The sequence below is a fragment of the Hyphopichia burtonii genome (assembly GCF_001661395.1).
Source record: "Hyphopichia burtonii NRRL Y-1933 unplaced genomic scaffold HYPBUscaffold_5, whole genome shotgun sequence".
NCBI lineage: Eukaryota > Fungi > Ascomycota > Pichiomycetes > Serinales > Debaryomycetaceae > Hyphopichia > Hyphopichia burtonii.
This window is the reverse complement of record NW_017963732.1, coordinates 755056-782863: the sequence shown is the minus strand read 5'-3', so window position 1 is coordinate 782863 and position 27808 is coordinate 755056. Positions and strand designations below refer to the sequence as shown.

The 27808-nt window shown below is 33.8% G+C and overlaps 13 protein-coding genes and 1 non-coding gene across 14 annotated transcripts; 7 read left to right on the top strand and 7 right to left on the bottom strand.

Moving 5' to 3' along the window:
• Positions 1-2319: 2319 nt before the first annotated feature.
• Positions 2320-2850, top strand: CSM3 (Csm3p; the record flags this gene model as incomplete). Its single annotated transcript, XM_020223810.1, has 1 exon — positions 2320-2850. A coding segment is annotated over one exon (531 nt), but the record flags the coding sequence as incomplete, so codon positions are not given.
• A 357-nt stretch (positions 2851-3207) lies between these two features.
• HYPBUDRAFT_7044 (uncharacterized protein) lies at positions 3208-4757 on the bottom strand (the record flags this gene model as incomplete). Its single annotated transcript, XM_020223627.1, has 2 exons — positions 3208-3219; positions 3279-4757. The coding sequence occupies 2 exons, from the start codon at positions 4755-4757 to the stop codon at positions 3208-3210; spliced, it is 1491 nt and encodes a 496-aa protein (XP_020075726.1).
• Positions 4758-5017: 260 nt separating this feature from the next.
• RPN10 (proteasome regulatory particle base subunit) lies at positions 5018-5854 on the bottom strand (the record flags this gene model as incomplete). The annotated part of the gene is made up of 1 exon (XM_020218767.1): positions 5018-5854. One exon carries the CDS (start codon positions 5852-5854, stop codon positions 5018-5020), a length of 837 nt encoding a protein of 278 aa, XP_020075725.1.
• Positions 5855-6133: 279 nt separating this feature from the next.
• On the top strand, positions 6134-6430 carry HYPBUDRAFT_110932 (uncharacterized protein; the record flags this gene model as incomplete). Its single annotated transcript, XM_020218796.1, has 1 exon — positions 6134-6430. The coding sequence occupies one exon, from the start codon at positions 6134-6136 to the stop codon at positions 6428-6430; it is 297 nt and encodes a 98-aa protein (XP_020075724.1).
• A 123-nt stretch (positions 6431-6553) lies between these two features.
• Positions 6554-11250, bottom strand: ECM17 (sulfite reductase (NADPH) subunit beta). The gene is made up of 2 exons (XM_020222569.1): positions 10909-11250; positions 6554-10851 (listed from the first exon to the last, which is right to left on the bottom strand). Exons 1-2 carry the CDS (start codon positions 10931-10933, stop codon positions 6584-6586), a joined length of 4293 nt encoding a protein of 1430 aa, XP_020075723.1. The 5' UTR covers positions 10934-11250; the 3' UTR covers positions 6554-6583.
• Positions 11251-12672: 1422 nt separating this feature from the next.
• Positions 12673-12764, top strand: HYPBUDRAFT_t131. The gene has a single exon. It is a non-coding gene; the product is annotated as a tRNA-Tyr (tRNA).
• Positions 12765-12902: 138 nt separating this feature from the next.
• On the bottom strand, positions 12903-15143 carry HYPBUDRAFT_242238 (uncharacterized protein). Its single transcript, XM_020223291.1, has one exon. The coding sequence runs from the start codon at positions 15105-15107 to the stop codon at positions 13041-13043; it is 2067 nt and encodes a 688-aa protein (XP_020075722.1). The 5' UTR covers positions 15108-15143; the 3' UTR covers positions 12903-13040.
• A 328-nt stretch (positions 15144-15471) lies between these two features.
• Positions 15472-15945, top strand: HYPBUDRAFT_153398 (uncharacterized protein; the record flags this gene model as incomplete). Its single annotated transcript, XM_020221526.1, has 1 exon — positions 15472-15945. A coding segment is annotated over one exon (171 nt), but the record flags the coding sequence as incomplete, so codon positions are not given.
• Positions 15946-16949: 1004 nt separating this feature from the next.
• On the top strand, positions 16950-17219 carry HYPBUDRAFT_87340 (signal recognition particle subunit; the record flags this gene model as incomplete). Its single annotated transcript, XM_020223801.1, has 1 exon — positions 16950-17219. A coding segment is annotated over one exon (270 nt), but the record flags the coding sequence as incomplete, so codon positions are not given.
• On the bottom strand, positions 17217-18450 carry HYPBUDRAFT_167611 (uncharacterized protein; the record flags this gene model as incomplete). The annotated part of the gene is made up of 4 exons (XM_020222776.1): positions 17217-17991; positions 18045-18080; positions 18182-18329; positions 18408-18450. 4 exons carry the CDS (start codon positions 18448-18450, stop codon positions 17319-17321), a joined length of 900 nt encoding a protein of 299 aa, XP_020075719.1. The 3' UTR covers positions 17217-17318.
• A 695-nt stretch (positions 18451-19145) lies between these two features.
• Positions 19146-21890, top strand: PMT1 (dolichyl-phosphate-mannose-protein mannosyltransferase; the record flags this gene model as incomplete). Its single annotated transcript, XM_020219786.1, has 1 exon — positions 19146-21890. One exon carries the CDS (start codon positions 19146-19148, stop codon positions 21714-21716), a length of 2571 nt encoding a protein of 856 aa, XP_020075718.1. The 3' UTR covers positions 21717-21890.
• Positions 21891-21944: 54 nt separating this feature from the next.
• Positions 21945-25705, top strand: HYPBUDRAFT_242234 (E3 ubiquitin-protein ligase; the record flags this gene model as incomplete). The annotated part of the gene is made up of 1 exon (XM_020223290.1): positions 21945-25705. The coding sequence occupies exon 1, from the start codon at positions 22103-22105 to the stop codon at positions 25703-25705; it is 3603 nt and encodes a 1200-aa protein (XP_020075717.1). The 5' UTR covers positions 21945-22102.
• A 177-nt stretch (positions 25706-25882) lies between these two features.
• On the bottom strand, positions 25883-26236 carry TAF19 (Taf19p; the record flags this gene model as incomplete). Its single annotated transcript, XM_020223832.1, has 1 exon — positions 25883-26236. A coding segment is annotated over one exon (354 nt), but the record flags the coding sequence as incomplete, so codon positions are not given.
• Positions 26088-27062, bottom strand: HYPBUDRAFT_217016 (N-acetylglucosaminyldiphosphodolichol N-acetylglucosaminyltransferase catalytic subunit). Its single transcript, XM_020223084.1, has one exon. It carries the CDS (start codon positions 26974-26976, stop codon positions 26365-26367), a length of 612 nt encoding a protein of 203 aa, XP_020075715.1. The 5' UTR covers positions 26977-27062; the 3' UTR covers positions 26088-26364.
• Between the last annotated feature and the right edge of the window lie 746 nt (positions 27063-27808).

Below are 27808 nucleotides of genomic sequence, written 5' to 3'. Positions count from 1 at the left end.
CAATTGACTGAGTCTAGATTCATCAATTTCTATGTAAAGGGTGTGGTGGAAATTAGTTATCATAGCACGAGTTGTTTTGCAGACAACGAAGTATCTGCCTACTTGCCTTTTGATTGATTTGAAAGCCTCACTTGATTCATTAATTCCATCTTTGACCAAGTCACTAAAACGGGGGCCCTTAACTTCAACAATCAATAAAGGGACTTTATTCTTCGAATAAAGCAAGTCCGGTCTTCCCTTAACCTGGTCTGTTGATCTCCCATTGCTACTACTCACCTGACTGCTTTTGTCACTAACCATTTGATTTTTTGTAAGTTCAATAGCATGGCCTGCAGCAGCAAGAAAACTGGTTGTCGGATATCCAATGTAATGTTTAAAGAGATCAAGACAATCTGCTTCGTTTTCTGGAAATGAACAAGAATAATATAATGAATATGCTCCGCTTATTCTAAGCCATTTATCTTCGTAGGTTCCTTCGCCTGGTCTTAAAATCTCCTCCTTTAAACACTGTTGAAAACGTTTTAATTTGTTAAATATTTTGTCATTCAATTCAGTTTCTAATATCAACTGGAACTTGACTAACTCACTTTTGGGTTTAGCACCATGAACCCTCAGGCTTTCCGTGATTTTTTTCAATTCATCAGGTTTCAAAAAGATTGTAAAAAAAGGGATGGCCATGTTAACCAATAGGCGGATATCGACCTGGCCTGAGGTCACTACCATCCCTTCTAAGTCGGACTTAATCTTATACCTTTCGCGAGGACTCATCATTTCCAACAAGTCAGGTGTGACACTGTTGATGTATATCAACCGCTTACGAGGATACTTCTCTTTCAATAGCTCGTGCGTGGATGCCTTGATAAACTCAATTCTTCCAGAATAAGTATATCCGGCGATTGAAATAGAACTGACATAGACTAATCTATGGTCATTTAACTGATTATCATCATACCATTGGTTTCGATACCTTTCTATCATAACATCAGGAGGAATGTAGTTGACGTAAACAATGTTGTCAGAAGGAAAGATCTCCATCAATTTCTCGGGTGGGATGTTGTTATCATACTCATTAAGTTCGTCACCTTGACTTTTCAAGATCTTAGCATAGTACTTTGAATTCATGTTTTGACTTGAATGAGCTGTGATTCTGAAGATGATATAGTTGAATTTGGTATTTAAAGACTCTTGTGATTTGTGGTAAGTTTATGTTTGCAACTAAAATCAAAAAAATACTCTGCTTCGGTTGCAAAAACAAACTGTGTACGGGTGTATTATTACCACTGTTAAATTGAAGCCTTTTAAATAATTACTAAACATTCTTTTCAGGGAACCAGTGGGAGTTTGTTTCTACTTATGCTAACCTGGGATTTAGGCAATGTATATCAACTGCCACTTTCTTGTGATGCACGTCTGTTTCAAATTAAACAAGCTTTGCATCAGTGCAGCGATCTGTGCACTTTTCCTAAGTAAAAGTGTGTTTCAGAATCTCTCTTTCATCTCTACTTTAGGTCTGTATAATTGAATGGGTTCCTTCACTTGTGTACATATACATCATATGAATTGCATCGTCTGTTTTGTTTTAACATAGTGCTTGATTTCTCAAGATAGTTCTTATTCTCTTCTATTTACAATCTATTCTTATCTTAAAATCTTATTTAGTAATACAATACTTTTAAATGTCTCGATCTTTTATTCTAAAGTTTAGACCGTGTCTTCTCTAATTGAGATTCTTTTTTGCAATCTAATACGTGGTTTTGCATTCAAAAGAGATTAGAACCTGAAAAGTGGCATCCAAGAAATCAAAGGTAAGCGCCATAATCATGAGATTCTTATTTTCCAACATGGGATCAAGAAGCTTTCCCATATATAAAAAGATCTCTTTAGAAAAAAAATTCAAATTACTATTCCTTGAGTCAGAATTATCCGACTTCTAAAAGTCTAATTTTATGTACTGTGTTTTTCGTTTTGAGTTCTCTTGGTCTTACTTCTATTTCATAGTGAGAGCTGATATTCTATTTCATAGTGAGAGCTGATATTCTATTTCATAGTGATAACTGATATTCTATTTCATAGTGATAACTGATATTCTATCACTTGATCATTCTCTGTTCTATTACAAAAAGATGTACTTGAAGTCGCCAGATAAACCTCCGTACATTCTTTCTTATCACGTGAGTGTGAAATTAGACCCATACACCAAGTGACTTATATATACAAGAGACGCGTCTTTAAGTCCCAATAAATCAATCTTCATCCTTCAAATAAGACATTATGGACGAGTTATTCGTTAGTGATAATTTGCCAGAGGTTTCTAAGCCGGTTGAAGAAGATGCTTTAGGTTTGGACCAAACAATTAAGATTCATAAATCACATAAAATTGCCAAAATCGATAATGATAGACTCTTGAATAAACCAACTGGGTTGAAATATATAATCAAAAATCATCCAAAGTTAATTAAAAATTTGAAAAATAGAGACTCTAGATTCAATAAGAAGATTCAGAAAACTAAATTCAGTTCGAGTCAATTGAAAAACTTGAAATTACAACAATCCTACGATAATTTAGAATTAGTATTACATTTTTATCAATTATGGTGTCATTCGCTATTCCCAAAAGCTAATTTTAAAGATTGTATACAATTATTGAGAAATTTTGGCAGTGGTCCAAATGCTGCTAGTTTGAAGATTTATAGAAAGGGCTTAATTGAAAAAGAAATTAATGATTATAAAAGAGCAAATGGTATAATTGTTCATTCGAATGAAAAATCAGATAATCAAGATTTATTTGATCATATTAATAAACAGATTGATGATGATGATGAATTATACGCTGATCCAGAACAACCAAATAATAATGATGACGAAGACGACTGGAGTTTTATGAATGTTAAATCAAATGATTTATTCGTAGGAAATGATTATCCAAGTGATGATGAAGAAATTATAAATACTGATGAAGCTTTGAATAAAAATAACAATGCTTCAAATGATCAAGATGACTTTTCTGACGATGAAGATATACTAGAAGCTTTGAAATCAAAGAATACACAATCTGATTTACCAGATATTAATGATCTACAACCTAAACAAATCGACCATCAATCAGACGATGAAGGATTAGATGCATTAAGAGATATGGACTATGATTGATATATATGTATGCCTGTTTAATCACCTGTAATATAGATTGTCTTTAAAATATTAGTATTATCGAAAACCCTTGATATTAATTGAGAATCAAATGAATTCTTCAGGATTGATTTATTAAATAATCCAACTAAATATCCACCACTTCTAAGATAAACATTAATCTTTTGATTACCTCCAATATCTTTGCCTTTATCTTTTCTTATCAACTTGCAATTATATCGATAAAATGGCATGATAATCCCTTTATTATAAGGAGTTAATTTAGATGGATTTTCGTACTTAATCCCAAATTCTGATAAAAAAGCTTTATAATGAATTAAATTTTCGAAATTTAAAGCCTGATGACTTGAACCATATATTCCAATGATTCTAGTCATTAAATCGACATTAGCTCCTTCTGAATCATTAACCTTAATTAATTTATTGGCATATTTAAATTTTTCAGCATCAATTTTTTTAACATTTGGAGGGAAATACTTATTTGAAATGGTGAATTGTTCAGAGATTCTAATTTCTAAGAAATAAACAAAATCAATTTTACAATTTGTAGATATAGTTTTCGATAATATCGAAGCTGCAATTTTTAAACTACCAACTTGATATAATTTATTAAAATTTGATAATTTTTCTTGTTGTATTAATTTATCTTCTTCATTTGATTCTTCCTTTAAAAATTTTGAAAATCTAAAATTATGATTTTGTGAATAAGCATTACCCAGTCCATCTTTTTCAAAAACTGACATTAATGTACCACCTCTACTAGTTGCTCGACCTAATTTAAGTGATAATTCTTTTAATTCATTGTTTCTCAAAGAAACATCATTACCCAATTTATTTGATTCTAATACTTTAATTTGTTCAAAGATTTCTTCATATGGAGTATTTAATATTTTCATAATTTCTTTTGATACTTCAATTAACTTTTCACAATGTTCTTCTTTAAATTCTTTTTTAGCAAATGAATCAAATACTGACAACGCACCAATATTGTACCCCTTTTCATCAATCAATGGAACTCCACAATAAAATTTAATATATGGCAAACCTTTAACAAAAGGATTTGTTCGAGTTCTCCAATCTTGTGATGCATCCAATAATAAAAAATAACCTTGTGACAATATAGTATGAGAATCGATGGCTGCAATTCTTGGGATTTCCCCCAAATCTAATAACATTTCGTATTTAATGATTGTTCTATTTTTATCAATCAATGAAATGGAAAATCCATTAACATTCAAATTTTTACGTAGTTGACGTATTTGCTTCTTGAAAATTATTTTATTATCCCAATGCTTTAAATTATTATATTTTTGAACTGACTTTCGACGATTTAATTCTTGATAACAATCTGGCGGTGACATAAAACCTACATCTTCAAAACATGGAGGACAAGGTACTTTTGATAAGTTCCATTTCCCTTTCGAATACGCATCAAGAAAATGTGCCTTCGTTAATGCTATGGGAGTTATAACGCTTTCATTATATGGAGCAATGAATGTGACTGGATTTTTAGAGGCTGATGCTATTACTTTAGAAGATGACTGTCCTGGTTTTTTCTTATGCTTTCTGCCCACAGAAACACCTGAACCAGCTGTTGTATTTGACATTAATCCGAATTCTAGCAAGTAAATCCCAAATTCTCTTTTCTGGTTTGATAAGATTCGTTTGTACAATGTATAGGGACTTTTTTCTTTTTTGCAATCACAAATGGCAGCAAAAAAAAAAAATTAAAAAAAACCAACAAAGAGATTTAATATCAAAATCCGATATATTGAATGAATAGGGAAAGTTCCCTGGGAGACCTGTAATATACTTACAATTATCAAAATGGCGTATGTAAAAAATTTATTAATCTTTAATTATCTATTTATTTTGCATCTTTCATATCAGTATCACCATCTTTATCTTCGTTTTCAGGTTCTTTAGATTCATCGATTTTGGTTAAGTCACTTTGAGATTCTTGTTTTGCCTTTTCAGCAGCTTCTCTTTCTTGTCTAGACTTTTCTTCTTCTAAAGAAAGTCTCAAGGCTAATGCTAAATCTGGGTCCATATTTGGATCAATCAAGTCACCACCTGCTGCATTGAAACCATCACCACCAAAGTCACCTGCACCTCCCATATCAAATCCATCTTCTACCAAGATTGGAGAAGATGCAATTACTTCGTATAATAAACGAGGACCAGCTGAAACGGTCACAAGATGAGAATTATCGTGATTATTTATAACAGAACTAAATTTTTCCAATTTTGAAGTATTAACTGCTTCTTCGCCGAAATTTATTATATCGATTGCAACGTTATTCTTCTTCATTTTTTTAGCCAATTTTTCTAATTCTTTTTCCAGTTCATTTATTGGACTACCAACAAAGATAATGATTCTTTGATTTTGAACTTTATTTTGACGATGTTTTAATGCTAATGCAGCCACCTGAATCCCGTTTGAAAAATGATTTTCTCCAAATATCTTGGTTTCATGGGCTCCTGATAATATCTTACCAAAATCAGTAGTCAATGTAGATAAAACTTGCGGACCATTTCCTCCATAAGCCAATAACCCAACAGTGTTCTCTGGATTGGAGTTAACCTTATTCTGGAAAATAAACTCAGTTGCACTCAATTGTGCTTCATATCGATTTGTTAGAAAATCACCATTTCTCATGTATTCAGAGTTATCAATGGCTATCATTGTTGCTTCGAGACCCATTTTTCTTTATGTGTTTGTTTCTGTCTATTCCAAGCGAAGTATCAATCTCTCCCTCAGTGTACTGGATGGCTTTATCGTAGTATCAATCGGTTGGTTAATTGATCCAAAGTTGAAGGTTTGACTTTTCGATTGCCACCGATTTTTTTTCCATAAAAAAAAACTGTTTGGTGTACGGGTGTAAGGTGTGTGGGTGTTTTTTGTACTTGATCAATGGAAAACTACTCTTTGAATCAAACAAATATCAATAGAACACTATTTACTCTTGGAGAAAGGTATAAAATGGCAACGAAGCTTAGTAGGGAGGAGAAGAAGCGGCTAGTGGAGTACTTGAAGACTTTAAAGAGAATCAACGTGGCGGCGTTACAGAAACAGCTGGAGAAATGTGCTAGAAATTGTGAATCTAAAGTACTTCGAAGATTGAATGGAGTTAGCGTTACCTTAAGAAATGTTAAGGTGAAAGATGCATTAGAAGTAGAAAGGCACCATAGGCCACATATCCGTACATTGCTTTCGGATATTGATAAACTACATAAGAATGAGTTGAAGTTACAAGCATCAGTTTATGAACAAAAGTAATTTACGAATGATGAATAGTACATTGTATAATAAATATATATTGATTTAAACTAAACAAATGAGATGTAGTGAAACTCACTTTATATAAAAACAAAATGCAAGAAATAAATAATTAGAAAAGTCCGATAAAACAAATTTATAACCAGAAATAAATTAAGCTTCCTCAGGAATATCTTCATGGAAGTATTTACCTTCAGTGGTTGGTTTAATAATACCAGCTCTGATACAGAAATCACCAAATGGTTCACCATCATTTCTTTCTAAACTCCATCTTTTGAACATTGGTTTTAAAATGGATAAAATTTCATCTTCTTTAATTGAATATCTATATATTTTATTCAATCTTTCACCATGATGACCACCACCCAACATCAAATTATAAGCACCATAAGCTTTACCTACTAAAGCAACTTCTGCAACCCATGGTCTTGCACAACCATTTGGACAACCAGTCATTCTCATAACAATTGAATCATGTCTTAAACCATATTCTTCTAATGCTTCTTCTAATTTACTAATCAATTTTGGTAAATAACGTTCAGATTCAGCCATGGCTAAACCACAAGTTGGGAAAGCAACACAGGCAGCTGATGATAATCTTAAAGCTGAAAAATTAGTATTATCTAATTTATATTCAGACATGATTGATTTAATATGTTCTAAGTCTTCATCTTCAATATTAGAGATTAATAAATGTTGATTACCAGTTAATCTAAATTCTCCTGATCTACCACCTTCTAAGTATTGAGCAATTAATTTTAACCCCGTTTTTTGTGGTAATTCAGGAGTATCTTCAATTCTACCATTTTCAATGAAAAATGTAAAATGATTTAATCCAAATTCATCTTTACACCAACCAAAGTAATCAACATTAGATTTAATTTCAAAAGGTTTTGGCTCTTCAAACTTAAATCCTAATAATTCTTCAGTTTTTTCTTTGAAAACTTCAACAGTTAAATCATCAATGGTATACTTCAATCTAGCATGTTTTCTATTAGTTCTATCACCAAAATCTCTTTGAACCAACATAATCTTTTCACAGGCTAAATGAACCTTATCTTTTGGAACATAACCAAACATGGAACCAGTTCTTGGATAAGTCTTCTTATTGTTATGAGTAGAACCCATACCACCACCGGCAACTAAGTTAAATCCAATAACTTCATTTTCTTCAAGAATTGCAATTAAACCAATATCATGAGCATACACATCAACATCATTAAAAGGTGGAACAGTAATGACAACTTTGAATTTTCTTGGTAAATATGTTGGACCATACATTGGCTCAACATCTGCTAGAGCATTACCAGCAACCAAAGTCTTAGTCTTTTTGGGACCTTTCTTTCTAGTTTCCCAAGCATCACGATCACCAACTTTATCACTTTCGTCTTCACCTTGTAACCAAATTTCATGATAGGCAGTAGTTTGAGGTAATAAATGTTCAGAAATATGAGCACCAATATCGGAAACTTGTTTATGAACAGTAGCATTATGAGGTAAAGCAGAAACCATAACATTTCTATTAACATCACCACATGCAGCCAAAGTATCCATTAAAGTAGAATTCATACCTCTAATAGCAGGTTTTAAATCATGTTTAACAACACCATGTAATTGGAAAGTAGCTCTGGTAGTTAATTTCAAAGTACCATTACCTCTAGTATCAGCTAATTCATCCATTTTAAGATATTGTTTAGGAGTTGCAATACCACCTGGTAATCTAACACGAACCATAAAAGCATAGGCAGGTTCTAAACCTTGAGCTTTACGTTCTTCTCTAACATCACGATCATCTTGCATATAAATACCGTGAAATTTAGTCAATTGTTGATCAACGGCTGAAATAGAACCAGTTGATTGGTCATTTAAACCTTCAACAATAGTACCTCTTAAGAAATCAGATTGAATCTTCATATCTTCATTAGTCAAAGGTTTTGGTTCTTCAACACCTTCAACGTTATCAACGCCTAAAGCTTTCCATAAATTACCTTCCCATTCTTTCAATCCGGTATTATAACCATCAGCATCTTGATCATCACCTAAACCTAATGGGATTAATTCAACACCACCGTAGAATTTTAATTTAGCATGTAAATCTTTACCTGGTTTATTATAATAATGTTTATCTTCCTTTCTTGGCCAATATTCAGAATCACCCAAACCGAAAACCGAAAATTTAATTGTAGACAAGTCAATATCAACAGAATTTTTCAAAGCATCCCAGAATTGTTTACCATTAGTTGGAAATTCACCTTGACCAGAAGTTGAAGTAACAAATACGATATTCGTTTCCAAAGGTAAATCCTCAATTGAGACATCATCCATTGATAAAACAACTGATTTTAAACCACGACCTAAAGCTTGTCTATTAATTTTTTTAGCAACTGATTCAGCATTACCACCATCAGAAGCAAAAGCGACAGTTAAAGGAGGACCAGATAAACCTTGTAATAATTTAGCAAAAGATTCATCGGCAATTTTATTTTGTTGTTTTTTAATTTCAGTATTAGCATTTGAAGTTAAATTTCTTGATAATAAAGGATTTTTGGAAGCTAATAAAGTCAATTTATTTTCACGATCCAAAAAGTCTTTTAATTGATTTCTTAAATTAGAAGAATCTAATTTAAAAGAATCCTGTTCATTTTCTAAGTAAGGATCATATCTGTATAATGGCCAATGACCCGAATCAACTGCCTTTTTAGTTTCTTGCAAAACGGTTAAAGTATCATCATTTTCACTTTGATATGGTAAATAAGCAACAACGATTGAAGGGCCTTCGAATTTTTCAGCTTCAATAAAAGCTTGTAAAACTTGAGTATAAGAAGAATAAATAGCCACTGAAGCAACATAACAACCACCATAATTCATTGCGTATAACCCAATATCTTTTTTACGGAAAGAAGAATTATGACTTTGAGTTTTTTCTTGATAAGGTTCAGAATCAATAATCAACATATTAATATTATTACCGGAGGTAACAATATTATGAACTCCTGAAGAACCCAAATCGAAAGACCAAGAATCAGATCCAATTAACCAATTTGAATTAATTTCAAAGAATTTTTTATAATTCAAAATTTCTTTAGCAATGGCCGAGTTTGAATCTGATTCTAACAAGTTAATAATCTCGCTAGATTCACCAAAGGTAGAACCAGCCTTAGCACTTATCAACCAATTTGATAATAATTCAATTAATCTACCATTGTTAATGGAGTTAAAATCATTTTCTTGAATTGATTTATAAATTAAATTAATCAAAACATCTTGTTGTTCTTTTGAATATAAGAAAGAACCATAACCAAATTCTGGATTATTGGAAATGAAATTTTCTGAATTATATTCATTCAAAATATTCAAATTTGATTTATTGACTTGTTGTAATAATTTTAAATAAGCTTGTTCTAAATTGACTGCATTTTTAACTGCATTTTCCGAATCATTAATTCTTGCTTGAGATGATTTAGTGGTTAATTCAATATTTAATTTACCAAATGATAAATTTTGAATTGGTTTTTCCGATCTAGTATTAGCCAATAAATTAGAAACTGATTGATCTAATTTATCTTTACTTATAAAACCAAATCTAGCAGCAACAATTTTATTAAAATTCTTCAAGCTTTGATATTTAGTATATTCTTGGAAAAAATCAAGTAATAAGGGACAGAAAGAAGCTGAAGGAGTAGTGGTCAGTTGTTCAACCAAGGTTATGCTTTCAATTGAAGAAGGAATTATTGATAATAAACTTTGCAAATTGAAAGGTTTATATAAATTGATTGAAATCAATAAAGAATTTTCTTTAGTGAAAGAGTGTATGATTTCTTCATTAATTTGACCCAAATATAAAACCGCATCTTTAGCATTATGCACTTTATTGACAATTTCAAAAGGTTTCACCTGGTAATAAGATAAAATAGTTTCAATTTCTCCATTCAATAATTCTTTATTATTAACCAATTTAAAACCTTCGTTATTTTTATAACTTGAAGGAGCGAAAAAGTGGAAAACACTTTTTTGCAAATTATTAGCTAAATTATATCCAATTTTAGAATACTTATAAGCTTCACTGGCATTTTGAGAAATTAAAATTGGGTATCCTAAATCTCTTAAACTAGTAATGATTGAATAGTCAAAATTGGTTAATTCAACGTGAATAACAATAGCGTTATTCTTGAAGCTACTCAATGATAAAAATGGTAAGTTCTTGAATAAAGTAACCCCATTAGTAGTCACACTAATGAAATCAGGTTGTATTCCTTCTTCTGGTTCCTGTTGTTGTTCGATATAATCCCCAATAATAGCAAAGGGGTCATTATTATCAAGCAAAACAGTAGCATCTTCCAACCCACTGAACGACGACTCAACTGACTTGGCCGGTTGAGTTACGAATCTTGGACCTCCAAAATTCTTAATAACACTGGAAACTGAATAATTGTTAGTATTCAACGATCTCTGGTTGCTAAAACCTTCTCTATACGTACTAGCTTCCGCTTGAGTTATCCCCATGTTGTTCCTGTTATCGTATCAACTCTCAAAAGAAGTTTCTGCTAAAAGAAAGAGTTATATCCTTTGGAAATTGCAATCATTTCACCTTTTGCACTCTATCGTGGAGTCCTAAGATGGGATAAGACTGGGAACTACCCCCGTCTGTGTGCAGGAATTAGATCACTGCACGTGACTTGCATCAATTTTTGGTAATTAAAAAATAAGCGGCTTTAATTGGTTGTGACGGGGTTTGCAATTCGGTCAGTGCACGTGACTCGGGTATGTATCTGTAGTTTTTACCAAAAACAAGCAAGCGTTCCTTGTGTTGGCTTATCGGAGGAGGTGATACTGGGTTGGTTTTGAAAGCCGTGGTGCAATGGGTGCAAGTGATGGCAGTTTGAGTATTTGCGGTAATTAATTTGGAACCCTCGGGGTTTGATGGGCAGAGGTGGTCGTGCGCTGGCGGGACTATGGGGTTTGAAATCTTTGATTGCAAAAACAAGTTGCAAAGATTACTGTGATCAAAGAGGAACGTGATGTCCAAAGAGGAACTCGTGGATTGCAAAGAGGAAGTGGATGGTGGAGGAGTCGGAGCAAGTATTAGGTGTTCAGTTCGGATAACTCAGGTCGGAGTGTTTGAGTTGCTTTAGTAGATATTACCTCAAGTTGACATGTTTGCACTTGATGTTTGAGTTGATATTTGCACTTGATGTTTGCAGTTGTTTGAGTTGATGTTTGCAGTTGTTTGAGTTGATGTTTGCAGTTGTTTGAGTTGATGTTTGCAGTTGTTTGAGTTGATGTTTGTAGTTGTTTGAGTTGATGTTTGTAGTTAGTGGATGCATCTGATTCAAGGAATGAATAATAGAACTAATCCTGGTGTTCGGTTGAACTCATATCACGCATGTATAACCCTCTCTGACTTGAAAGTAGAAATGTATTCGAATAATTCATGGTTTTAGTGCAAGTGTAATATCTTGATCAAAACGTGAAGAATGACATAACTGGTACTTGATCCTCTTTGCTAAGTGCTAATATGCTTTGAGACGTTGTTTTTTCCCTGGTTATATTGATAATAGAAGTCTGGTACTCAAAGCCCGATGCCTTACTTTGGCACCGGTTTCATCTCAGACCCGTTCGCGAGAACGTCGCGTTCTGCCCGACCATAGTAGTTTACTGTATCTCGTGTTGGCTTTCATGATAGTTAATGCTGACGATTTTTGAGAAAATTGTCATGATTATTGCATTTTTCCAGAAATATTGGAAAAAGATTGAAACTAGAAAAATCATTCGTATGATGGCCACAGGTAAAGGGCAAATGTATTTTCACCTAGCACTGTGCATTTGTAAGATTTGAAGTTCTGTAAAACATTTGTAAAGGTTCTGTAAACGACGGCTGGGTTGCAAAATCGGCTATACGATTCGCTACGGCCAACCTTTGATACAAATTTTTGCTAAAACAGGAGCAACATCACCACTTAGACCATTAATTTGGACAAAGGGATTGTGCTGGGTCGAAGAGCCGTCAATCAGAAAACTGTTTTCGCAAACATTTGCCTACTTGTACAAATAACTCGCGCTGAACGCAATATTTTCTGGCAAAAAGGTGCTCACCCGTTAAACGTTTTACTTAATCTTCATTTAAAATAAAAATTAAAAGTAAATATTCACAAATAAAGAAATTGATTTTGTATCTAAACACTCAAATGAAATGAAACCATTGCCAGTATACAAAACCGGAATTTTTCACTGACATGAAATTCCTCCCGGTGGCCAAGCTGGCTAAGGCGCGAGACTGTAATGGGTTCTCCTCAAAGTAATCTTGAGATCGGGTGTTCGACTCACCCCCGGGAGATTTTTTTTTGCAACCTAAACAAACGGTCCTGATAACAATAAAGTTAACCATATAGATAATCTTGCAGACGTATAGACTATCATACAAGAATACTGCGTACTAAGGTATTAAGAACTTCAAGTCTACAAAAGTATAGAAGAGAAATGACAAATGCAATAAGTCTATATAGTCGTGATACCTAATAGCCAGCTAAAAGGATAGAAAATCGTTAAAGAAATAAAAAGATGCAGACTTCTGATGGATGGAGTGAATGATAACTCACCATTAAGGAGTTGATCATACCATGGTATAAACCCCCCATGCCACGCAGACGATCACGGATAAGGTACCGGAACCAAGAACTAAGGAATGAGACACGGGTAGTTGATTAAATCTTTTCAAACTGATGAGGATTGAAAAGCTGCTGAAAATCAAACTAGTTAACAATCCCATGATTAAGACAAAGACAATCAAGGAATTTTCATTGATTGAGTTTAAAACTTTCAAAGAGTAAATGATTCCCCCGTCAATGCCCACGATGAAAAGCGAAATTAGAAGCAACGAGAAATAAAAGAAGCTTAGAGTGTTATCATAATCGATTTCAAATTGAATTTGATAATCATTAGTAAAATCTTCATAGGGATCATCATTAATAGAATCATAAAGGAAATTTTTTTCATGCAAGATAATATTGGAGTAATTTGAAATTTTAGTTTTAAATTTAATACAATTAAAGATAAATTGGTTTAAAAGGGATTGATCATTAACGTTGTTTAAGTTTAAGAAAAGCATATAATTATCATCAGTTTCGTATTCAATTTCTGGTTCTTGTTTAGAAATCAATGGACTTAATTCATTAGAGGAAGGTTTTCTAAAAGAAGAGAAATTTGAATTTGATTGTAAGATATTAGCGTCCAATTCATCAACTTCATTCATGATAATGACATTTTCCAAATTTTTCATTAAGTTCAAGTTTAATAAGATTTGAAAATGATTTGAGTAATAATTTGGCAATTGGTTAAAATAACAAGATTTCAAGTATTCGAAAAAGGATAGGTTTTTGAATAAGTTTAAACTGAACTTATTTTTGATAAGCTGTTGAACCTTCAACGGTAACTTAGTTAAATAACAAGAATTAAATTGAATTTTCAACGAGTTATCGTCGTTTATTTGAGTAATTAAATTTGATTCGAAATTATGTAAATTTGAATCATTGGAACTGATAATCAAGTGATTAAAGGGGAAGATATCAAACTTGTCAGTATTCAATTCCAAGTTTAGATTGGGTAAATCTGTAGTGTAGATATCTTGATCGAAACAAACCAAGTAATCATCTTCATTTGAATCAACAATGTATCGATTTCTCTGACATATAATTTGTAAGCTTGGTTTTAATTGATCATTAATAATGGTATCGATGGTCAATTTGGCAAGACTTGACAAATGGCCGTCCAACTGCAGTTTTAAAGTTGATTCCAACTCAACGTCTCCATTCAAATAGTGTAAGAAATTCTTGATGATATCATTATGCAAGATACAGTAGCTATAATCTCTCAATCCACCCGTGTGAGCCACCACCAATGACTCATTAAGCAACGAATCGGTCAAGATGTAGCTGGGCTTATCGGCCACATCTCTATTGGTTAAGTAGATAAAGGAAATCTTACTTTGGTTAATGGGAGTCAAATTAATATGCAAGTTCAAATTAATCAATAATTCATTGGTAGTATTAGAATCGTTAGGAATCAAAAAATCAATTTTAAAATTCTTTTTAAGTAAATGGGTCAACTCATACGACGAAGTCGTGGAGTATATCGATTTAACCGAGTTGGTTTCGGACTCGTTATTGATCAAGTTAACCAAATTGGTCAACTTATTGGTCAAGTAACCCAAATCGATATTATAAACACTTCGACGGTTCTTAAGCAAGTAGTTCTGCAACTGATTTACAAAACTGGCAGCATCCTTAATATCACTATACTTAATAAACTTCTTGAAAATTTTTTTAATGGCGATTTTTTGAATGAGAATAAACTTATTCAATTTTTTCAATTCAATCGATAAGTCAATAAGTATATGGAAATGGATTTCGTCCATTTTCGACAGCCGTACGCTCCCGTGGAGATCAGCACACTTATGGTAATCCATGTAAGCATTATTCAATTTGACGTCGATTTCGTGTTGTTTGGAACTTATAAACAAGTTGATATAATCAAAATTTGATATAAATGAACCATAAAGCAAACTAATGTTTGCCGGCTTATCCTTTAACTCTTTGATTTGGTGCTTCAAATCATTATAATCAATATTATAGTCTCTCCATTCGGGCACCGACAAATGGATAAGATTCTTACCAAATTTCATCGTTATTTACCAATGATAATTTAAAAATTAGGCCATGCCCGTGTATATATATTGATAAGCTGAAATTTCCTCCTGTGCTGAAAAGGGTAATTGAGCATGCGACTGCCACGTGGGAGGTATGGGTCTTTTTTTACCAAACCTTAATTCCATTCAGCCCATCCCTAATAAGCACTTAGTCCGCTTTTGTTACTTCATCTACAGCTACAGCTACAGCTACAGCTACAGCTTCAGACAAAGGCGATACGGGTGCTACATTGTGGGCAGCCCAGTGGATCGTTGCAAGAGTCACACGACCCAATTAGAGGATTAATAAAAGTTTTATTAGTACATAAATTAGGTCCATTGTTTAATTAATTAGTGCCTTCGCCTTTGGCTGCAACTGGAATTCGTATTTCGACTTGAGCCCAGCCTTACAATATGTTTACTGTTTGCCGTTTACTGCTTACTGGCTGCCGTTACTTGCCCGTTTACTGTCTACTGTCTGCTCACCGTTAACTGCCTACCGTTTACTGTCTACTGTCTGCTCATCGTTTACTGCTTACCCTACTATATTGGGTCCACGGATGCTGAAAAGGTTGTGAGTATATTGATAATTCGTTGATAACTCAAGGTACATTTACTAGTGCTTTTGTGTTGAAATAGTTGAGTTGACTTCAGATCTTTGAATTATCTTCTTTTGTGTAGACCTGGTGGGCCAATCAGGTCGAGCCTAGTCTTTGTTTATCTATTAAGGAAGCTTCTATTTATGTATCACTGATTGTAGTATACTTACTTGTCCCTACTTTATTATACATTACCTGTTATTAGTATCTCGTATCGCATTCTTCACTGATCCTGTGAGTATATTATACATGTAGATGTATTAGTAGATGTATTAGCATATTCGTACAGCATCATGTAGAATATTATTGTTAGCTGAATAGTATTAGCCGTGTTGTACTAGTCCTTGTATTAGTAGTTGTACTAGTCCTTGTATTAGTAGTTGTACTAGTCCTTGTATTAGTAGTTGTACTAGTCCTTGTATTAGTAGCTGTACTAGTCCTTGTATTAGTAGTTGTACTAGTCCTTGTATTAGTAGTTGTACTAGTCCTTGTATTAGTAGTTGTACTAGTCCTTGTATTAGTAGCTGTACTAGTCCTTGTATTAGTAGTTGTACTAGTCCTTGTATTAGTAGTTGTACTAGTCCTTGTATTAGTAGCTGTACTAGTCCTTGTATTAGTAGTTGTACTAGTCCTTGTATTAGTAGTTGTACTAGTCCTTGTATTAGTATTAGCAGATTAGTACAGCATCGAATATTATTATTAGCTGTATAGTATTAGCAGATTAGTACAGCATCGAATATTATTATTAGCTGTATAGTATTAGCAGATTAGTACAGCATCGAATATTATTATTAGCTGTATAGTATTAGCTAGTATTAGCCGTATCATGTACTAAGAAACCGTCGTATATGTTAGGATCTTAGTAGCAGCTATCGCTAGTCTTAACAATAGTATTGTTATTAGTATAACCAACTAGTATAAGAATGAATAATTAGAATAGTCAGAATAGTGCTTGATATATTATTTTAATAGTCTTAGTACCTCCTAGCACTGTACTAATGTAGTATTACAATAGTGATTCTTACTAGCATAGGGGTTCAGTAGTACTCCTGCTAGATATTTGTATAGCACGAGTCGGACGCTACAGCACTAGCATATAAGTATTCTAAGAACATATATGACCAGTGGACTAGTCTAGTATATAGCGTAAGTAATAGTGCACTAGACAAGTAGCAGGTGAGATTTAATTACATCTGCGAATGTCGAAAAATTATCAACTACTCATTAATCAACCATGTCAGTTGATACCTTTATCAATAATGCCACTCATCTCTTGAGTGCGTATCCGTCGTCTACGGTGTCAATCACTTATACCAAGTCCAAGACCAAGCCGGGTAATATCACCAAGTTTAAAGTATATAATCCACGATCCAATAAAAGCCTTAAATATAAAACCAATAAAATTAAAGAATTTTCCAGGTTATTAACATTTTTAGGACCAAATGGGGTTAATATTGAACTGAAACATTCGGTTGGGTTATCTAGTTTAATGAGTAATAAAAAATTTGAATTAAATGATACTAAATTAGATACTAAAGAAGATGAATTAAAAGAAGATAATAAAATTAGTAAAAAAAAGAAAAAGAAGTCAAAAAAGTAAGACTATATATTATTTAAATAAACCTTTAAATCTTGATAAAATTCCTTCTTTCTTAGTAGTTTCATTCCATGTTCCTGGCATTACTGAATCATTTTGTAAATTAGAACCCCCATCATCAAGACCATAACCAGAATGGTGACTCGTTTGTATGGAGTTGGTTCCAGTTCCTCCAGGGCCTCCCGTTCCTTGAGGCAACGTTGAGGTGGACTGGTTGATTGGGGATTCGATAATTGGTTCTTGTATGGGGGCGTTACGACAACTCGCTTCATCCACATTTTCAAAATTTGATCCCGATGATCCTGGAATCAGAACTGCTGCAAATGATGAACTGGTTGATACTTGGGTTAAGTCGTTCTTTCGATCTTTATCTTCTTCTTTATCTTCTTCTTTATCTTCTTTATCTTCTTCTTTATCTTCTTTATCTTCTTCTTCTTCAAATTCTTCAACTTTAATCATCTCTTCTGCATCAATATAATTATTCTTCATTCCATTTTCATCATACTCAACCTTATATTCATCATTGGTGGTCCAATTCCCATCTACAATAAACTTAAACACAACCTTTTCCGGCTTATCAAACCTAAATTGCTTCTGATACTCATTCTCTGCCGTCAATTCACTCGACAACGTCCACCCATCAAATGATCCAGTGATCTGAACCACTTCTTCCCTTCCAGCGGGCCTATACTATAGTTAGCATCTTGCTCACTTTCCCTGTTCCCTTCCTATACTCACCATGTAACAGTATACGTATAATATGTCATGATTACTCTGCTATGTGGTGTTTTCTACTAATTATTAATTTCTAATTTATTATCCTTGCTTAAACCCCTGATAAGATCAAATCAGCCTCCGTACACCCCCACACCCACCTCCCCATTGTCCTCCTTTTTCCTCCATCCTCTATCCGTGTCCTCTGCGTAGCCTCTCGGGGTCCTCTGTCCGTAGCCTCTATCCGTGGCTGCCAGGGGCCTCCTCTGTTGTCGAGGGCCTGGTTCCCATGGCTTCCTGTTAATACGGCTGGTGTAATGGTTGCAAAAACAAATCCGTACATCCCGTGCCTTTGACTATTGTTATAGTAGCTAGTGTCTTACTTACTATTAGCCTTACTTATTCTGTTCTTACATTGTTCAACACTCATACTTATGCTTATGCTTACTTATACTTACATACGCTTATACTTCTGCTTATACTTAAACTTATACTTAAACTTATACTTATACTTATACTTATACTTATACTTATACTTATACTTCTGCTTATACTTATACTTATACTACTGCCTTACTTACTGCTATACTTATACTTCACTGTTCAACCTGGTCTGTTTACTACTGCTAAACTCTTAACCGTAAACTGTACTGATGTAGTACGTGCTTAATTGCATATCACTTTACATCAACGTATATCTGTCCATCTCTGAAACTTGACTATGACTAAGCTTAATGAGCTTAATGAGTTTAATGACTAATGACTAATGACTTGACTAATGACTTGACTAATGACTAATGACTAAGTTCAACATCAATAAGGTTTAATGGTTGCAAAACCAGGCCCGTGCACCCAACACCTTACCACCACCAGTATGGCAAGGACAGCACCCCCGTTCAAGCACCCCTGACCACGTAGCAGCCATCACGGCTCCTGTATTCCTCTCCCCCTCCAACCGTAGGGCACCGGTGGTGTTGGTGTACAGAGAACTAGCATGCTCCGGCAGCTGCTCAGACCCTGAGACGCGTTGAGGACACCTCAGCAGCGAAGATTCATGGAAAAAAAAACACCAGGTTAAAAATTTCAAGCTTGTTTATCATCTCTTTAGAATCAAGTACGCTAAGGATGGCCAGGACTAAACAGCTGCTCAAGAAGTCAGAGGTGGCCGGTGCTAACAAGGGCTTGTTTGATGTGGATCCATTGGTGGACCCAGTTTACCAGGACGGTAAGCTCAGATCATTTTTATTAACCACGCCAACTCCCAAACTTATCAAGAATAGAAAAATACAAGGAGGAGAATACATTTTATTGGCGATTCTTATAATCACTTCGTTGTTTGTCAGATTATCGTTTTTGGCTACTCCGAATTCTGTTGTTTTCGACGAGGTTCATTTTGGTGGGTTTGCTCGTAAATATATCTTGGGACAATTTTTCATGGATGTTCATCCTCCATTGGCTAAGATGTTATTTGCCGCCGTTGGCTACATCTTTGGGTTTGATGGGGAATTCCAATTCAAGAACATTGGTGACGAATTCCCAGCTAATGTTCCTTATGTTTATATGAGAAGTTTCCCGGCCTTATTAGGGGTGGGTACCATTATCTTATGTTACTTAACCTTAAGAAACTCGGGAGTTAGACCCATTGTGGCCTTTTTAACCGCCAGTTGTCTTATGATTGAAAATGCAAATGCCACCATTTCTCGTTACATTTTATTGGACTCTCCATTACTTTTTTTCATTGCCGCTTCAATTTATGCATTGAAGAAATTTGAAATCCAAATTCCTTTCAGTTTTGGCTGGTTCAAGTCTTTGATTGCCACCGGAATTGCTCTTGGTTTGGCAGTGAGTTCCAAATGGGTGGGGCTTTTCACCATTGCTTGGGTTGGTATTTCTTGTTTATTCCAATTATGGTTTATTATCGGTGATTTATCTATTTCTTCCAAAAAAATCGTTGGTCATTTCGTGGCTCGTGGTGCCTTGTTATTAGGTATTCCTGCTTTATTATACGTTGTTTTCTTTGGTATCCATTTCCAAGTTTTATCAAATGAAGGTGATGGGGGTCCTTTTATGACTAGTGCTTTTAGATCAAATCTTAATGGTAATACCATTCCCCGTGATATTACCGCCAACGTTGGTTTAGGTTCGATCATCACTATTCGTCATTTGGAAACTAGAGGTGGTTATTTACACTCTCATAATAATTTCTATCCAACCGGCTCTAAACAACAACAAATTACTTTATACCCCCATTTAGATACTAATAACAATTGGTTGATTGAACCTTATAACGATACCATCCCCGATCATTTTGTTCCCTTGACTGATAATATGAAAATTAGATTGGTTCATATCAATACTGGTCGTAGATTACACTCTCACGATGAAAAACCTCCAGTCAGTGAACGTGATTGGCAAAAGGAAGCTTCTTGTTATGGGTTTGAAGGTTTTGCCGGGGATGCTAATGATGACTTTATCGTGGAAATCGTTAAACATAAATCAAAATCTACCGGAGATGATGTTAAAGCCTTGAATACAATCATCAGATTCAGACACGCAATGACTGGTCATTATCTTTTCTCAAGTGAAGTTAAATTACCGGATTGGGGGTTTGATCAACAAGAAGTTACTACTGCTTCTCAAGGTTATCGTCCTTTAACCCATTGGTATATTGAAACCAATGAAAATGATCGTATTCCAGCCAATGAAAAAGAAATCATTAATTATCCTAAATTATCGTTATGGGATAAAATTTTAGAATCCCATAAAACAATGTGGAAAATTAATCAAGGTTTAACCGAACACCATAATTGGCAATCAAGTCCAACTGAATGGCCTCTTCTTTTAAGAGGTATCAATTATTGGGTTCGTGAAAATAAACAAGTTTATTTCTTAGGTAATGCTGTGGTTTGGTGGTCTTCTACTTTATGTATTGTTGCTTTCCTTATTCACACTGCATTTTCAATTATCAGATGGCAATCAGGTCAAAAAGTTGCTGATAATAAACATGTTTTCAATTTCAATACTCAAGTTTTCTTATATTTAGCTGGTTGGGGGTTACATTATTTACCATTCTTCATTATGGGTCGTCAATTATTCTTACATCATTATATTCCTGCTGCTTACTTTGGTATTTTGGTCTTGGGTCATTTCTTTGATATTTTTGTCAATTATTTGGCTGCTAGTTCAAAACATATTCAAAAAATCGCTTATGTTGGATTATCAATCTTTCTAATGTTCAGTTTGGTCTTTTACATCCAATTAAGTCCTCTTGTTTATGGTAAACCTTGGACCAAACCTCAATGTAACCGCGTCAAAGGGTTAAACTCTTGGGATTTTGATTGTAATGCCTTTTTTGACTCTTATGAAGATTACTCAGTGGCAACTGCTTCGGCTTTGGCTTCAGCTTCTGAATCTATCCAACTGGAATTAGCCAAAATCTCCGCTGTTCCAGTGGAAAACCAAGCTGATTATAAGGAAGCCGAAGAAACTCCTTTACAAGTTGAATTGGCTCAAGAAGAAGCTCACGAATCAGAATTCCCTAATGAAGTCTCAGAAGAAGCTCCAATTGCCGAAGAAGTTATTGAAAATCAAAATAATGCTCCTCCAGCCGCTGTTGACTTGGAAGAAACTGATAATCACGAAAAAGTAGAATCAGTTAAACAGGCCCCAGCAAATGAAGAAACTATACAAAATTAATAGTTGATTCCTCATGATTATCTCAATAATAAGTATCATATTTATTGAAACATCATCTCTGCTCGTTCTTGTCATCAATAATGAGTGTTTCTTTATATATTTATTGATACTCGAACCATTATACTACCTGCTTTACTACATACTCTACTACTACCAGAACTACTTGTTCCCGTTCTCTATAATATAAACTCTTTATGATATTTTTGCAATCGTAGCAACAGAAGACCGAAAAAAAATTTTTTTTTTTTTTGACTTTCGTGCGAAATTTCACAAGTCATACTTTAGAAAAGGTTAACTTCAACTGATTAGACATCTATCTCTTTTGAAAATTCCAATAATTGATTGTGATTGCCTTCTTTCCGAACCAATGATTGCTTAGGTGCACCATGTCAGACTCAGAAAACAATTGTCGGATTTGTCGTGGTGAAGGAACGCCATCACAGCCATTACTCCATCCTTGTAAATGTCGAGGATCAATTCGTTATATTCATCAAGATTGTTTATTAGAATGGTTGAAACATTCGAATAAATCTACTGAACAGTGTGATATTTGTAATACTCCTTATAAGTTCAGAACGATTTATGATGAGAACATGCCATCTAAGATACCAATTAAGTTTATTTGGCTTAAATTTTTACAAGTTATTAGCTCAACTTCAATCATCTCGTTATCAATTTTATTATACGTACTTTGTTTAATCTTTCAAGTTCCTATATTTTGGAAATTTATTGGTAGAGCTTATACTTATGCTATGGACGGACATTTACCCCATGTTAATTCAACTTTTACTGAAGCCTTAATGTTTGGAGATGTTGATTTTAGTCAATATGATTTACCTCCGGTGAACACTCCGAAATATTATTTGCTTAAAGCAGCAAAGTTTTTCGACTACACTTACTTCAGTGGAGCAAGATACTTTATTGTTTTCGGTTTTGTTAATCTTGCATTATTTATTGAACATGAATGGGTTGTTAGAGATGAGGGTTATACTAAATTATTACTTCGTAAAGTTGGTAAAGAACCAAGAACTAAGCTCGTTGATATGTTACAACAGGCATTGGTTGGATTGAGAAATGAAGGTGCTAATGGTAATGAAGATGCAAATGCTAATTTACAAAGAGTTCAAGAATTAGTAAGAGCAATTAATGATTTACAAGAACGTCAAACTAATGGTCAACACGAAGAGGCTTTAAGAAGAGCCATAAACGCTCAACCAAATGAGGACCAACAAGAACAGGCACCTCCGGTTTTGTTCCCACAAGCAGATCGTGGTGAAGATGAAGATAATGATAGTGATTTGGACTTTGATGACGAAAGTAGAACCATTTTCATTCGTCCTGAACTCCAAAATCAACCTCAGCCTCAAAATATCCCAGAATTTAATCCTCCAAATGATGATCCTCCTCGAATTGTTGATGAATCTTCCGATTCAGAATCTGAAGATGAAAATGGTTTCAACGGTGATGCTGCCGCTGCTGCTGCTGCCGATAATGAAGCTGCTGCCGCTGCTGCTGCCAATGGTGCAGGAAACATTTTTGAATTTTTAGGTTTGAGTTTAAATTTGAAAACTCCTATAGTTCTGATGATTCTTTGTGATGTTATCATTGGGGTTTATTTATTTTTCTTTTACTTGATTCCTCATATGTTGGGTAATGCTTTCACCGGAATTTTTGGTCTCATCATTAGAAATTTAATTAGTCCTATCATAAATTCAATTTTACAAACTAATCAGGGTAAAGATTTGGTTAGACATATAATCAATGATGATGGCTCGTTAGTTAAAACTGGTAATGATTTCACTGATTTTGCAGTTTTCACAATCACCGAATTAATAATTAAACCAGTTTATCAGATCTTTGACGACTTATTTTTAAGAAAAATTAGCCTCACGGTTGCTGAACTGACTGAAGATTTTAAATCTTTAACTTTGGTGGAAAGAATTATCTCGTTATCGATCGGTTACTGTATTATTTCCTATGCTTGTTATAAATTTATGAAAAAATTGATTTCTGGTTCAAAACCAATCTTAGGTACTCCTAGAAAATATTTTAAAATCCTTTTCGAAATATCTTCAACTTTGAAAGTATTTTTGATTTTTGCTATCGAAATTTTCTTCTTCCCAGTTTATTGTGGTTGGCTATTAGATTTTTGTGCTGCTCCATTATTATTGCCTCATTTCACTACCATTGACGAGTCTACTGGTAACCCAAGTTTCTTATTATTATTTACTTCTGGGGTTCCAAATTTACAAATTCATTATTTGAGAATCGGTTCTTATTGGGCCTTAGGTACTTTATATATGTTATTTTTTGCTCTCTTCATTGGTATGGTTAGAAGCCAAATATTAAGACCAGGGGTCCTTTTCTTTATTAGAAGTCCTGACGATCCTAATGCCAGATTAATTCATGATGCCTTGGTTAAACCTTTTATGTTACAATTATCAAGAATCTACCTTAGTGCTAAAGTTTACACCGGATTTATTCTCATTGGTATTGGTGGTATTACGTGGGGTTTGCGTTATATCGTTACACCTTCTAATGATGATAATGTTTTCCTTCCAATTCAAAAACCTAATATTTTTGCTATTATTGGTGGTTTATTTTTATTTAATCGTTTGATGAATGATAGACCTTTAATTACTAAATATTGTAAAATCTATTGGACTAGAGTTTTTGAAATATCATGTCATAAATTAAGGTTATCACATTTCATTTTAGGTAAGCCAATTGCACAAGAACGTGGTTATATCATTTATAGAAATTTGTGGCATAGATTTTTGGGGGTATCATTACCAGATTATTCCAGACCAGTTAACTATAAAAATGCATTGAGAATATTTAAGGAAAACCCAGAGGTTAATGCATGCTTCGTTCCTGATGGGAATTACATTAGAGCTCCTGATAATGATACCGTGTCTCGTAAATTTATAAAAAAATTATTTGTACCAGTGACAAAAGATGATAAGTTACTAGAATCAAATGATACTAGTTTGAATACTAATGGAGGTTACGAAACGGAATCATCGGATGATGAAATTAATAATGATAATGCTTATACAATTGTTTATAGGCCACCAAATTTCAAAACTAAATGTTTGAATTTAATTTTGATGTTATGGATCTTTGCAGTTATTTTAATATTACTGATTTTACTTGTCGCTTTAATGATAGGTAGACCAGTGACTATGTTTTTATCTCAGGTTCCAATCATTCCAGGTGAAATTGAAAAATACGGATTATCATTAGATGGGAAATTAGCTGATTTTGGTTCAATTTTCATTGGATTAACGGTTTTATTATCAATTTTAACTAACTTTGATAAGAAATATGAGGAAAGAATGAATCAAGAAGCTAGAGGAGCAACGAACCCAACGGCTGCCGCTGCAAGAGAAGCAGGTCCAGCAATTGACCAAAATGATGGACCAGCTAATGAAGTTGGAGAAGAAAGAAATATTTTTGACCAGATCCGTAATTTATTTGAACAAGAAAATCATTTAAGAGTGTTTAGAGGATCATTTAATGTTACAATGGTGACTTTTACCTTAATAATGATTCATTACTATTATATTCATGAACCAATCAGTTATTATAGAAATCAAATAATGAAGAGTGAATATTTCAATTTTCTTGATTTAAGTGGACATGTTTTAGTATTTATATGGACAATATTCCCATTGAAGAAGGTATATGATTATACTATAGCATTTCTTTATGGAGATATGGAAGCAGTTGATGAATGGAACTCACAAATTTTTAAATTAATGGGACTCACTATTTCAATTACTTTACCATTATACGTTAGTGCTAAAATGACCGAAACTTTAGTTGAAGAAATGAAATATCGATTCTATTTCATTAGTGGGTTAACTTTGATAATTTACACTTATGGAGGTTATAAGATTTTACAAAAATTAGAAGAACAAATTAAGAATGAAAAATATGTCAGAGGTAGAGCTATTGAAAATATCGATTTATCCGATGAAGAATAAACACTACAATTAGTTTTTGCATGTAAATATAAAATTTTTATAGTAATTAAATATATATATATATCATTAATAATCATCACTTTCATCAGAATAATCATCAGCTAACTTCCTCTTCTTCTTTTTACCTTGTTGTTCCAATTGTTTTTTCTGTTTTTTAGTAAGCTTCTTGGTATTTGGGTCGTCTTCTTCATCTACACCTCCAGCAGGATCATGATCAAACATTTTTTTGGCCATTTCAATTTTAAGACTTTGTTCTCTAATGTAATTAAATCTTGCCAACTTGACTGGGTCGTTTTTCAATACAAGGGGTAAATCGTCTATTTTGATTCTTGTTCTGCCGTATGCTTTGGCAACATCCAAAGACTTATGTGATAAATCCACTAAATATTCTGATAAGCAATCATCTAAAGCATTTATAGTTGATTCTAATGATACTGGACCGTCTCCCATTGCATAAAGTAGTGACTCGATATCCTTGGTGAATAACCTTGGTTTTCTCTTACGTTTGACCGTGGTGATGGCCGGCGGGGGTAGGTATGATCTTCTATCCATAGTTAATCAGAGAATGAAGTTGTAGTATTTAATGTTTTTCACTATATATTGATGTACATACATTTTTCGCTAAGTGAACACCCGTGCCCCAGGAAGAAGGAAGATATTCAGAAACAAGATGCAATTATACCTTCGACAACTTTGCCATCAGGCTTCTTCAAGTCAGTAAACTGGTGATGGTTAAAGACTTTTTCACAAAGTTGGGTCAAAACATCGGTGTTCAATTGAGAGGCTTCACACATTAATAAACAATTTTGGTCTGATAATTTTTGGGCAACTTGCAACTGATGGTTATGCATTAAAGAGTCATTTACAACAACAACCAAAGGTTTTTTCAATTGAAGCACATCTATAATTGAGCCAGTTCCGGCGTGGGATATGACGAGGTCCGACTCTTCAATGTACGAGGAAATGTTATGAGAGAATCCAAAAACTTCCAATTCTAATTGATATTTGGAGGACTTAAAGGCTGTGGTGGATTTATCATTGAACTCGTTACTCACTGAAAGATCAAGTGATTCAATTATCGCCTTCAAACCCTGGTTAAAATATTCTTTGGAGACATTATTCGAATTAGAATCAGTCTCGTTTCCATATTGAACAATAAGCTTGACCGGTTGTTTCTCAAGCAAATACCCAATGAACTTCTCGGAAACAACGTAGTCGAGCAATGACTTGAAGGTCACGGTAGCACCTGTGGTAACAAGGATTGTTTTCATTAAAGAGAAGAGGAATATTCAAAGCCGATTACTGTCAGTTGCTTTTTGATTTCATTTGTATCGATACACCCGTACACCTATATATATATATATATATATATATACGTACTTCTAAGTTGACGGCTGTTGAAGCCTAGACTATACCAAAGGCAGTCCAATACCTTGAATATTCCTTTCAGCTTATGATCACCTTTTGCCACTCGGGACTTACATTTTAAGAGTAAATATAGAATGAATTAACGAGTTCAGCTAACCATTTGATTGTTTCAGATCTTAAGTCTAAAACTCAAATATTATACAAGGAGATACTGCTGCTAGATCTCATTAATTCTTGTAAAGCAACTTTCTCTAAGTCTAAAAGTGCCACCTGATCTGTTGCTTTGTTAACTAATCTTTCTACAGAAATACCTTCACCATTTCAGCTATATGTATTCAACGGCACTGTTTGTTTTCTTTTAATGTTTCTTGCAAATGTCCTCTATGACTACACTTCACCAGTAGCTGCTATGTGTTTGAAATAACCAGCAAATTCCTTTATCTTCATCCACTCGTTTCAATACACCCGTACACTTTATTTTTGCAGCCGAAGCAGAGTATTTTTTTTTGATTTTAGTTGCAAACATAAACTTACCACAAATCACAAGAGTCTTTAAATACCAAATTCAACTAGATCATCTTCAGAATCAGAACTCATTCAAGTCAAAACATGAATTCAAAGTACTATGCTAAGATCTTGAAAAGTCAAGGTGACGAGCTTATTGAGTATGATAACAACATCCCACCCGAGAAATTGATGGAGATCTTTCCTTCTGACAACATTGTTTACGTCAAC

Bases quoted from the DNA above. Each gene is read 5' to 3' on its own strand.
- ECM17 (XM_020222569.1), bottom strand. From the start codon at position 10,933: ATGGGGATAACTCAAGCGGAAGCTA. The intron at 10,852-10,908 runs GTACGTATAGAG...ACAATTATTCAG, and splicing joins GATAACTCAAGCGGAAGCTA to TTTCCAGTGTTATTAAGAAT.
- HYPBUDRAFT_242238 (XM_020223291.1), bottom strand. From the start codon at position 15,107: ATGAAATTTGGTAAGAATCTTATCCATTTGTCGGTGCCCGAATGGAGA.
- HYPBUDRAFT_217016 (XM_020223084.1), bottom strand. From the start codon at position 26,976: ATGAAAACAATCCTTGTTACCACAGGTGCTACCGTGACCTTCAAGTCA.